At 40.5% G+C, this 12788-nt stretch overlaps 1 protein-coding gene across 3 annotated transcripts in view; it reads right to left on the bottom strand.

Annotated features, from left to right (window-relative positions):
• Nucleotides 1-12788, bottom strand: part of DRC11 (dynein regulatory complex subunit 11) — a 156961-nt gene that overhangs the window by 126700 nt on the left and 17473 nt on the right. For all 3 annotated transcript variants that reach the window (XM_032800046.1, XM_032800047.1, XM_032800045.1), the window contains exons 3-5: nt 9515-9634; nt 7059-7250; nt 6263-6334 (exon numbers count right to left, since the gene is read on the bottom strand). In XM_032800046.1, coding sequence (XP_032655937.1) covers nt 6263-6334; nt 7059-7250; nt 9515-9634 — 384 coding nt within the window. The remainder of the gene's footprint in view (nt 1-6262; nt 6335-7058; nt 7251-9514; nt 9635-12788) is intronic.

Genomic DNA, 12788 nt, shown 5'->3' on the forward strand with positions numbered 1-12788 from the left:
TTTTGCTCGGGACACAGTATCTTGGACTCTTTTTGAAGACCTCAAACCCAAACCATACATTTTTGTGGGATTTCTGCTATATGGATTCTCTTTTGGATAATTTTCTCCAAAATTGTTTTCTTTAAACAGAGTTATGTACAACAAATATCCATTAAACTAGTAACACTGCAGGATTGAGCCGTGCATCTCATGCAATCCGTAGTGAAATCCACACACCAACCCTGGTTTCAAATAGTCCCTGGGAGCCTATACAGCTACTCCACACTCATATTGTTTTATAATACACTTTGGTAGCAGAATATATATTTATTCAGAGCCAGATGCTTTTACTCATATGTGCAGTTCCACTGAAGTAAATGAGACTACATGTGTAACTGCTTATTAATTAGAGTAAAGGAATTCATAATTCAGCCCTCTAGAACTCTGTTCTTTTCTCATGTTGTTATCCTATTGAATTTTAAACTTTGGTTGTCTGGAAATTCTTTTAACAAGCGTACTGTGTCATTGGTTATTTAGGGTTTTTCTATATTTCTCAATATATTTTGTTTGGAGGAATGGAGAATAGATTTTAAACAAGTGTCTTATCTTACAAAGTGTTTGTTCATAGATCTTCAGTTTTACCAAAATACAAATAGTGGTAGCCTTGAAGCATCATATAAATTTATATGACTGAAGTCTCAAATTAGGTACAAAATGGAATCACGAAGCGAAGTGTATTACATTCATTAAAGCTTCCCACTATATGATCCACTCCAATAGCTTTGCCAATTAAAGTCATTGTCACATGCATTCAAACAATGGTATTTATTTATTGTAGGAGGCCTTGGTAGAAAAATATTGAAAATGGCTGAGTTTATATCATTATGAAACTCACAGTACTTATTAAAAAGATAAAAGGGACATTACATTTGGTGTGGAATTTAAAAAAAAAACCTTATTTTTATTCATAATGATGTTATTTTCTACAGTCCTGGTTGTATTTATTTCAGATATTAATCCTGGGCGTGCTGCCAAACTTCTTTTACTAAAGATGAGAATGCATGTTTTTGATTGTAAAAGCCAATTGTTTAAATATTAGCACAATTTCATAAAAGAAGGCGCAATAGCAGAAAATAACAGAGATGACTCTATGTTGCTTTCCAATATCTTACAGGTTTGACACTAAACACATTAAAAAATCACATTAAATCTAGGATAATACTCTTCAGATTTTGCACACATACTATGGGGAAATAATACAAACCCCCCTTTGTGCTGACTTCTCAAACATAACATAGGCTATAAATCAAGCCAAAATAGCATTTTAGATTTAGGTTTAATAAAAACAGACTTTGGGACACCCTTCAGCTATCCTGTTTATCCACTTCAGGAGCTGGAGAATTATTTTATGCTCTACTTATTTATAGAGTTTGCAATATTCAGTCTAATTATTTATTTAGCTAGAGCCTCCAATGTTTACTCAGAAGGCTATTCTGGGGAATACTGATTTTTTTTTTTTTTGGATTGGCTGAAATGTTATATATTTATTAGGAATTCAAAGGGTAAAACAATGTTTGGAGATTCCAGACTCTTTTCTCAGATAGAAATATAACCCTTTCCCAAGCCAACATGCCTAAATTAGGGTATGTTTAGAAGAGGTAAGGAGGGGAGAACATAGTTATTTACTGAAGAGCACGTAGTGTCTTTCATTTGAAAATCCACATGAAAGGAGGAAAAAATCCTCTAAAGGTATATGGGAAAGCTATGTACTAGCATATATTGTGCTGTAGACTCCCTTTGGATGGGAGCATAAATGATTGTATAAAAGCACACTGTCAAAGTGGCCTAGCAGAGCACAACAGTACATATAAATATGTCCATGTCCAACAAATAAGGCCTCAGTCCTGTAAATCACTTAAGCTTGTGAAGTGCTTAACTTCAGTGGGACTGACTTGTGCTTGAAGTTAAAAACGTGTTGAAGAGTTTTGCCAGATTGGGGCCAGCGTGCTCAGCACCCTGCAGGATTGAGATGTTCATTTCATGCGATCCACAGGGAAATCCACACATCAGCTCTGGTTTCAAATAGTCCCTGGGTGCCTATTCAGCTACTCCACACTTATATTCTCTACCGACAAGATGCATAGGCTATCGAGCACCAGTTGCTGCTACCAAAGACAGATCAAATTTGCAGCATGGAAGTTTGTTGAGTTTCCAGGGTGTGTACTTTGGCTTTCCTTCCTGCCCTCTCCTTCTCTGACTCCTCCTCTCTTTCCATGGACCAGGCTTGTGTAGAATAAGTCAATTTGCAAATAATCTTTAATAATTTTTATGTTAACAGATTTTCCTGTAAGCTAGCCTGTGTCTTGAGACTACTGAGTACAGGGGGAGCCCAATATATCCTCACTTAAGGATCAGTCCTATTAGAAGATGAGAATGGAGACCCTCAACTCTCGCTGACTTTCAGAAGCACATAGCACCTCACAGAATCTGGCTCTATTCTGAGCACAGCTTCCATTGATTTCAATGGAAGGCGCACTTGTGTTAGCAAAAGAACAGAGTCCAGTTTCATCATTGTGCTTTGCACCACTTTAGTGAAACAAAGCAGCTATAATCACGGGTTAGCCAGCCAGCTAAGCTAGGTTTATGGCTGTTTTGGATCACTGGACCAACACAAACCAACCACAGCACACTGATGAATCTGCTCCCTGATGACTGAAGTCTTAACACTATGCTATTCTTGAGTTATAGGTAAACAAGAGAAATTAGCTACTAGTTTTAAAAAAAATCTGGCCTGTAACTTTAACATGGCTGGAGGAAGAAAATAAAGGTTTCTTCTGAATGAGGCATGTACATTTTCCAGACAATCTAATTATCATGCCAAAATCAGAGTGGGTTAAACATAGAATTTAGAATGTAATGTTGACTGCTGAATTAGCTGTGGAGCTGCTAATACACAGGAATATGAGGAAGACCAGGATGCAAGTCAGGAGACAGTTATAAAGATATATGTGTTCCTGGTCAGGCCAGCGTCTTTTTACAAATGAAGCAGGTTTTTCAGATCATGATTTATCTGAGATTTAGAAAAACGAGCTGAGGCAATCATGCTGTTTCTGTAATTAAGCTCTAATAGATAATAATAATAACATGAAGACTGTACTAGAGCCAAGAAAAATCTCTGGAACATGGACTTCTACTCTGTCATCAAGTAAAATAAGAAATAGACTCAAACTCAAGAAAACTGACAAAAAGTATTTCTGTCAGCAAGGCGACATAAGTGCTGACAGCAAATTGCACGAGCACTGTTAATTCAGAAGCAGTTAGGATGGCTCTTGGACCATCTTCTTTGTGTATATTCTTGTTAGGCCCGTATAACTGAATGGCCCAAAAGTTATTATTAATAATTTTAAGTTTTTCAACTCCTTCTGCAAAGCCCCATGTAAATTACAGTACTTTATAAATAATTTTAAGATAATTTAAAGTGAATGTATATTTCTTCCAGTATGAGTCCTGACTGGTTTATGATGGGCTTAAAATAATAGATGGCCAAGTCTTCTAATTTATCTAAGTCTTAAAGTATTAGAAAAGCAAATTCAGCATGTTTACCCATGAAGACCAGTGATCATTTTTTAGAGGGCTGACATGATCATACATCAAAGGGGCTTGACCTTTGGAGCTCTCTGCTGATTCATCAATGTGAATTGATGCTATGTGCCACTTGTTTCCTTTAGAGGCAGTAGATGGGAATGTGGCAGCAAAAATGCAGGAAAAACACAAATCTGAACTATGAAAGCATTGGAAGACAAAGCAGTTTTCCTTTCCCCCATCTCCCTCGATTAGATATTTCATGTCAGATAATAGCTCTACTGAGTGCAGAATTGCAAACATCAATTCCATTGCTCCTAAAAACCTGTCAGAAAGTGAAGAATCTGGATGTTGTGTTAGGTTTTAAGCCTTCTCCCCATGAATGTATAGTTTTTCCCATAGGGTACAATACATTTGCTGTCTTCACACCCATTATCCGTGTGCAGGCCACAGTGAAAAGAGGATGCAGCTGAATACCCAGTCACACCTGTGACATCCATTCCTCTGTCATCTTCTAGAGACTAGATTCCTCTCAAGTTACACCTCATTTAGAAACTACTTGCTTACACAATCAGACATAAAAATACAAACGTGTCACAGCACACTAGTACTGAAAAAGTGCTGACTTTCTCATTTTACCATATAATTATAAAATAAGTGAATTGGAATATAAATATTGTTCTTAAATTTCAGGGTATAGTATATAGAGCAGTATAAACAAGTCATTGTCTGTATGAAATTTTAGTTTGTACTGATTTTGCTAGTGCTTTTTATGTAGCCTGTTGTAAAATTAGGCAAATATCTGATGAGTTGATGTACCCTCTGGAAGATTTCTGTGTACCCCCAGCCATACGTGTACCCCTCGTTGAGAACCACTGGCTTAGGGCACTGGTTTTCAACAGGGGTCTGCGGCCTCCTGGGGGGCCATGAGAAGGTTTCAGGGGGTCCACCAAGCATAGCCTGAATTAGACTCTCTATGGTCCAAGGCAGAAAGCTGAAGCTCCACTGCACAAGACTGCAGCCTGGGACCCCATGCCCCACCACCCGGGGCTGAAGTCAAAGTCTGAGGAACTTAGCTTCACAATGCCCCCTGTGGCGTGTGCCCCAGACAACTGCCCTGCTTGCTACCCCTCAATGCCAGCCCTGGCTTTTATATGCAGAAAAACAGTTGTGGCACAGCTGGGGCATGGAGTTTTTATAGCGTGTGTGTGTCGGGGGAGAGGCTCTCTGAAAGAAAAAGGTTGAGAACCACTGGCTTAGGGTAATTCAGATTTCTTTAAGTAGGTTAGGTTTTGAAGAACATTCTTAAGTAACACTCTTTTTCTGTATGTTGTTGGGGGTAGAATTAGTTTTCATAAAGCAATGACTTGGCTAAGTATAATTTCACTGTTGGATAAGAAAATTGTCCAACCTATGTTTTGGGGGAAGCAGAAGGTATGTTTCAACGATGGATTGATTTTTTATTTTTTAAAATAATATTTTAATAGCTCTAGAATACAAAGGTCATGCATACATCTAACAAAATACATGATGAGAATGAACATTACTGTAAGGGCAGTATTGTAGACGGCTGCTATTTGAACACAGTACCAACAGCGCATTGTTGTAGTAGATAAGGGGACCTGGAGAATGTGACACCTATACTGTGTCATATCAAATAAATACTACAGAGTGGAGAGGGCCAGGACAAATGAATTTGAGGGAACAGATGACAGCTGGAAAGATATGGGGAGAGGCCTCTCCCAGCTAGCTGCTGGCAGCACTATAATTTATTCCACACTTATATTCGGCACCAACAAGATGCATAGGCTACTGGGCACCAGTTGCTACTTCTAAGGACAGATCAAATTTGCAATATGGAATTTTGTTGAGTTTCCAGGGAATGAAGGGAATGGCTTTCCTGCCCGTCCTCTCTTTCTCTGACTCTTCCCATCTGCCCACAGACCAGACTTGTGTAGAATAAGATGCTGCTTCCAGCTGCTTGGAGAAGCTCGATAGCCGAGGCACGGGGAGGTTGGGGGGGAAACATATACCTTCTTATTCCTGCAGGGAGGAGATGGTTTACCTTCCCTGATTATGGGAGAGGGGGAAACTCACCTAGGCTTTCCTTCTATTCTCCACCACTCCTGGTCTGAAAGACCACTGTGTATGTCTATTTTCCTCTTTTGACTCCCCATGCCAGGTGTTCTGAGGTGCTGTTTTGCCTCTTCTCCCCTACATGGGCCTAGGGGATATATTTATTTGGCAGCTTTTTACTCCTCTCCCCAACCACACACACAATGGGAGTGGGCCTGCAAAATGGTGTGTGGAGAAGACTTGACAGGTTCAACTCTGTTTCAGGAATAAAACATCTTGAGTCCTGAGGCATTATGAAGAGAAGACCGACTAACGTGAGTACCTTGCTCTGCTATGCCTGGCTCATATTCCCCAAATCCTGGAGCAAAGTCTGTCTGTTTCCAAATCTGTGGTAGATATGGCACTAATGTATATCACAAGAATTTATAGCAGAAGTGAGATTGCCCTACTGTCACATCATCAGTCATTTCATGAGTTCTTTGGTCTTAAAGACCTCTTTAAAATATGTGGAGAGTTTTAGAAAATGAATTTCTTGTTTTCCCCTACTGTTATATTACAATAATCCAAAGGAAAAACAGAAAACAATCTTGAATGCACTTTATTTTCTTTGGGAAGCAAAACTTACCATCCCCAGAAATATCATTTCCTCTTCTCTCATTTTCACTGTTTTCTTCCACTGGGTAAATCCACGCCAAACCTGAATTGTAAACATGACCCTAATGAGATAAATGGGCCTTGTTACTGCTTCCTTTACTGCAGCAGGCACAGGAAAAAACAAATAGAGGAAGGAAAACCAGAATATACAATTGAAGCAATTACTCCCGAACAGGTTGCCATCTGCGGTATTATTTTAAACAAATTCTGAAGTCTGCTCTTCCCCCTCCTCCCAGCACATGTTAAAAGCATAATTGTTGAAAACTTGTTTAGATCTAGGGTCCATTCCTGCTCTCACTGAGCTCTGTGATCCTGCCAACAAACAGGAATATTCGTCATGTGGATCCTAGCTAGCAATGGCCTGCCTCTCAACCCCACACTGACTACACTGTCTCAGTTTTTGCAGGGTTGCTTCTTTCTATTTGGGGACAAACTCTCTTTTGCCCCAGAGAGAGCAGCAAGTTTTACTCCCCAAACACATGAATCCCCAATGATACACTTGGATCTTGGGGTGTGGATCAGAGAGGACAGGTTGGGCCACTGAAATCAGAGGACTGCCCTGGCAGGACTGTTCCCTTCAGTTTCGTTTCTAGTGCCCAATCTTGTTTGGAATGGCCCACGTGATGGGGTTCCAACCAGCTACACAACTAGGCTAATGCCAGTTCAGAATGTTCTGTATCATGAGGTTCATTTCTGTTCAAGCTGCTTTTGTGAACAAAACGCATTGTCAATTCTTCCAGCACTGTTCTGACAGAAACAAAACTCACCTTTTGAATACGAAGTGCAGCAGCATCCAAATTTGGACCTTTTACTCCCTGAAGTCTGGCTTGTCTTTCTCTCTTTTCTTCCAGGTAGATTTGCTTCATGAATGTAGCCCTTAGGCGACCCTGCCGAGCCCTCTCCGAAATCTGGATTACTCTAATGACTTCTTCAAGAGGTAAGGGCTTTACATATTTCTTCTGTGGTATGGTGAAAAACAAACAGATAAATTTTATCAGAACATGTAGATCCTCAGAGTTATTTTCTTGAATCATTTTGAAAATTCAGACATCTTTTGTTAACTCTATTTGAGTTGGAAAATTGAATAACTAATGATATCTTAGTGGAATCCATCCAAGACAAAAGTAGCCCCAATGCAGAGAGGGTGTAACCCATACCTCAGGGCCACTTAATTTTACTTTTGACAGTTTGGCATTTTGATCATTGTACCAGGATCTTAATTTTAACCTGAAAAGCATTTTAAGGAGAAAGTGAACCGGACATGCCACTTCTATAACCATCATACCCTTTGGAAAGGTTGGATTTTGAGGGGGCAAGGAGTTCCTGATGACATAGGGGTAAAAAGTAAGAATCGTTTTTACTGTGGTTTATGTAACAAAGAACTTATAACTTTTGTTTTGTTTGAGAAATAAGCCTAAATATCCGTATGGCTAAATTCTATTAAACTAATAGACCCCTCTAGCTTCCTCTTATTTTCCTCCTAAATTCTGGAGCTAGGGGCTTCTGGATATGCCCATGAGGTTTAGAGTTTACCTGCCAGAAAGGCAGAATCTTTTTTCCTCTCGTGTTATTGACACACTTAATTGGATACAGTTCTGTATACAAATATTGACCTGAGCTCACTGTACTAAATTTTAAACTTGGTTTTCCCTACAAGGAAAAATACACAATCTATGAATACACAAGAATGATATCTATAAAAGTCCCCTGCTGAGCTATTTAATTTTTAATGCATGCTCTGTTACAGTTTTTTGTTACATGCGTAGGGGCATACAGAAGCCTGTTAGCAGACAGCTAGAATTTCCTGGATGTATATGGTTCACTATGATGCATATTGAAGTGCAGAAGACTCAACAACCACCTCAGTGGTAGTAGTTGAGCATAGGAAATCAGTAGACAGAATTAACTGGAAGTAGAGCACAGAGCACATATACAAACTGTGTTAATAAAAAAGATTATTTATTCAGCTTTACATGCCTCACATGGTGGTAGCATGTCAAGAAAGAACTGTCCTACAGTTACACTAGAGTACAAATGTGTGAAGTCCTCACTGCCATGTAATCTGGCTCCACACTGGGCAGATTCATCCTTAATAGGTCACTCCTGGTGAGGAAAGTGGGCAGAGCACAGGTGGGCAAACACACTTTAAGATGTGCAGGGACTGAGACTAAGGCTCTGCATATGAACATTTTTGTTAGCTCATTATGAAATGCACAAGAGCCCTTGCTCAACTCCTTATTTTCACTGTCCAGATTAGTTCAACCACAAATTATTGGTGTTGATAGTCTCACGTACGTGGTAAGGAAGAATAATTTCCTCCACCACAGGGTGAAATTCTATGACCTGGGTATTGTAGGAACTCAGGTTACCTTGTCATAGTGATCTCTAATGGCCATAAAGTCTATGAATCTAAGCTAGCCAGACACGCATGCACACTTGTGCACTTTAGAAGGGAGAAAAGCTTCCAAAGAGTACTGCACATATAGAGCAGAGTCAGAGTCTTAACTCCATTGGCTCAAAAACAGTTTTCAGCAGACTGTTCAAAGACACTTCTCCTCTCTAAGGATTATCTCGATGCCAAATTTCAGTTTTCTTCTCCTAGATATTGCAGCTGCATAGATGTACAGAAAAGATCACAGGATTTTTTCAGAATATTATCAACAATTGAAAATGGGAGGTTAGAATGCTAATACTTTGAGTAGGGGATTGGACTAGATGACCTTCTGAGATCCTTTCCAACCCTGATATTCTATGATACTTATGCAATCTTAACTGTGATTTCTGTTCTTGTTATGGACCCTGACTCAGCACAGTACTGAAGCACGTACCTAAGCTGCAATCAGTGGGACTGCTTGTGCAATAAAAGTTAGCCACATGCTTAAGTACCCTGCTGAATTGGAACCATAATGCTGCCCTTCTATTACTTTCACAGGATAAAATGAAGCCAGATTATTTTGCAGAGTTACCATTGTTAATATTGCTTAGATTGAAGACATTCATTCCTGGTGGAAATGTACATTACGGCTCTTTCCAGTTGTGATTCACTTGTCAATGCAGTTTGAGTAAATATATACTACAAAAATATTTCTCACTTCAATGTTTCATTATAGATTGGTATAGGGAAAATGTATCTGCTTCACTCATATGTGTGAAAACATGTTCAGTTACAAGATAAAAGGGTAGGCAGATGACTGGATAATTACAGTGCCCCTGGTATACTAACCGGTTTGATGTCTTGCAATCCTGAATTAATTAAAATCTGAGCAAGGATTTTCTCCCTCTCTCTCAGCACCTTCACCTTCTCCTTAATGAAATACCTTGGGATAGGGATTTCTATGTGTTCCTAGGGGAGAGAAATATTCATGGGACACTGTTAGAGCTGTATTTAAAACCATGTTGCTTATTACCTTAACACCTTTCCTTTACAGACTAATTAAGTTGGCCTAAAGATTCTTGAATTTCCAGGAGTGTTGTGTGACTTGACCTATATAACAGCTGCTGTGCTATTACTTTGCAATTACTCAAGGTCTAAATCAACAACAAAAAATCAATCCAGTTTCTGAATCATCCCCACTTGGTTTCATACAGGTTTCCACAGCACTTTTTAAAAATTGTGCAATTACAAATAAGAAAATTAGCAACTATTTTGAACATTTCAGAGTTTGCTGGTATATAAAAATGTACAGACAGTGATTTCCTCTGAATTTAATAACCTCATTAGTATGATCCTCCCACAGTATTTAATCAACTTCTTGGAAAACAAATCAGCTGTATTGCATTGTTATTATTACAAGGAATTAAGACTAGATTAATTATCTAGCCTCTTCAGTATTTCTAAGGTGCCTATCCCTGTCGTATCTAATCACCTTTCAGAATCAAGAATGATTGGAAATGTCTACCCAAGAGTCTGCCTTTATTCACTTGTATCATAAGCAGGGGCGGCTCTAGGCACGCCTGCGGGAGGTTCGCCGAAGCCGCAGGACCAGCGGACCCTTCGCAGGCAAGCAGCCGAAGGAAGCCTGCCTGCTGCCCTCGCGGCGCTGGTAGAGCCTCCCCCACGGCTTGCCACCCCAAGCATGTGCTTGGCGTGCTGGGTCCTGGAGCTGCCCCTGATCATAAGATGAGTATGTGAGCATGAGATGGTCAAGTTCAGGATCCTGACACAAGAAAGAAAGAAAGAAAGAAAGAAAGAAAGAACAGCAGAATATGGATCCTGGACTTCAGAAAAGCAGACTTTGACTCCCTCAGGGAACCGATGGGCAGTATTCCCTGGGAGAATAACATGAGGGGGAAAGCAGTCCAGGAGAGCTGGCTGTATTTTAAAGAATCCTTGTTGAGGTTGCAGGAACAAACCATCCCGATGTGTAGAAAGAATAGTAAATATGGCAGGTGACCAGCTTGGCTTAACAGTGAACTCCTGCTGATCTTAGACACAAAAAAGAAGCTTACAAGAAGTGGAAGATTGGACAAATGACCAGGGAGAAGTATAAACATCATTGCTCGCGTGCCAGGAGATGAATCAGGATGGCTCCAAATCACACTTGGGTTGCGAGCTAGCAAGAGATGTAAGAGTAACAAGAAGGATTCTTCAGGGGATGTTAGCAACAAAAGAAAATCAAGAAAGTGGGCCTACTGATGAGAGGAGCAACTAGTGACAGAGGATGTGGAAAAGCTAATGTTTCAATATCTTTTTTGTCTCTGTCTTCGACGAAGGATCAGGTCACTCTAGACTGCTGCACGGCAGCACAGCACTGGGAGGATGGTGACTCACCTTCTTGTTGAGGGAAAATGGTTCCGGACTAGTTCTATGAAAAGCTGACAAAGCACATAGTCCATGGGGCCAGTGCCGGGTCTACTTCCGAGGGTGCCTAAGAAGAACTGCGATTGATTGGCGGAGCTATGGCGCAATTATCTATTGGGAAACTCATGCGCTGACTGGGAGGTCCTAGATACGGAAACGGCTAATGTAGTGCTCCATCTTTAAAAAAGGCAGAAGGAGGATCCGGGAACTAGGCCATTCAGTCCCACCTCAGTCCTTGGAAAAAATCAGGAGAGGCCTCAAGAGACATCAATTCTGAACGCACTTAGAGGACGAGATAGTGTTCAGAACAGTCAGCATGAGTGCACTCAAGGCAAGTATAACCTTCTACTGACGAGGGAAACTGGCTCTGTGATGACAGCGAATAAGCAGATTGAGTTACTTATTTAGCAAAAACTTTGATACAGTCTCCTCCCCACAGTATTTCTTGCGCAACTATGAAAGAAGTAAATGGCTGGCAATCGAAGTGGTGAGACTATAAGTGATAGAAGCTGCTAGATCATCGGTGTTCAGCGGTTAGCGATCAATGTCCCATGTCTTAACGTTGGCAGCCGATCAAAGACGGAGTTTGCCAAAGGTTCGTCTGCGGCCGGTCTTGTAGTGTCTTTCATTAATGATCTAAGGATGGCGTGGACTGCACTCTCAACAAGTTTGCAGATGCATCTCCTAAACGGGTGAGGGTGGTAGATATGCTGGAGGAGGGAAGATACAAGGAGAGACCCTAGACAATTAAGAGAACTGGACCAAAAAGAATCTGATGACGGTCAATCAATGACAAGTGCAGAGTCTGTCACTTGGATGGAAAATCCCAATCATTGCTAGAGACTAGGGACCAATGAGCTAAGAAGCATTCTGAAGAATAGGACCTAGGGGTTACATGGAGGAGAAGAGCGGATATGATTCAATAGTGTGTCCCTTGTTGCCAGAAGGCTAACGTAATTTGGCTTTAATCAGAGGGCATGCCACAAGATCGAGAGTGATCATTCCCCTCTTATGAAATATTGGATGAGCCTCTCTGATACTGTGCTGTTTGGCTCATGCTACAAAAGGTGTGGAAAATTGAAAGAGTCAGGAGGGGGAACAAAAAACTGACTTATGAGGAAGGCTGAGAACTGGAATTGTTTGTCTGCCAGAGAGAAGAGGAGGGGATTTGATAACTGCTTCAACTACCTGAAAGGGGTTCCAAAGAGATGGATCTAGACTGTTCTCAGTGATCCGGATGACAGAACAAGGAGTAATGGTCTCAAGATGCAGAGTTGGAGGTTTGAGTTGGATATTAGCGTATTCTCTAGAAGGGTGGCGAAACACTGATATGGTTACCTAGGGAAAGTGACTCTCTTCCTTAGAGGTTTTTAAGTTAGGGCTGAGAACCCGGCTGGGATGATTTAGTTGTGGATTGGTCCTGCTTTGAGCAAGGGGTTGGACTAGATGACCTCCTGAGGTCCCTTCCAACCCTGATATTCTATGATTCTATTATTCGATGATAAAAATCACAACTGTCTCACATTTTCATTGCTTGTTTTCTTACAGTATTACTCCCTGATGTGAAAGAAGAGAGCTTCTTTGAGAGACATGCAGAGAAAGAAGAATCCCCAAAAGATCTACGAATTAGTAGAAGCCAAGGCGCTACTGAGTAGCACAATTGATTGTTAGAACCTTGCTTATGAATAGAGGCAAT

This window comes from Chelonoidis abingdonii, chromosome 10 (genome assembly GCF_003597395.2).
Source record: "Chelonoidis abingdonii isolate Lonesome George chromosome 10, CheloAbing_2.0, whole genome shotgun sequence".
Classification (NCBI taxonomy): Eukaryota; Metazoa; Chordata; order Testudines; family Testudinidae; genus Chelonoidis; species Chelonoidis abingdonii.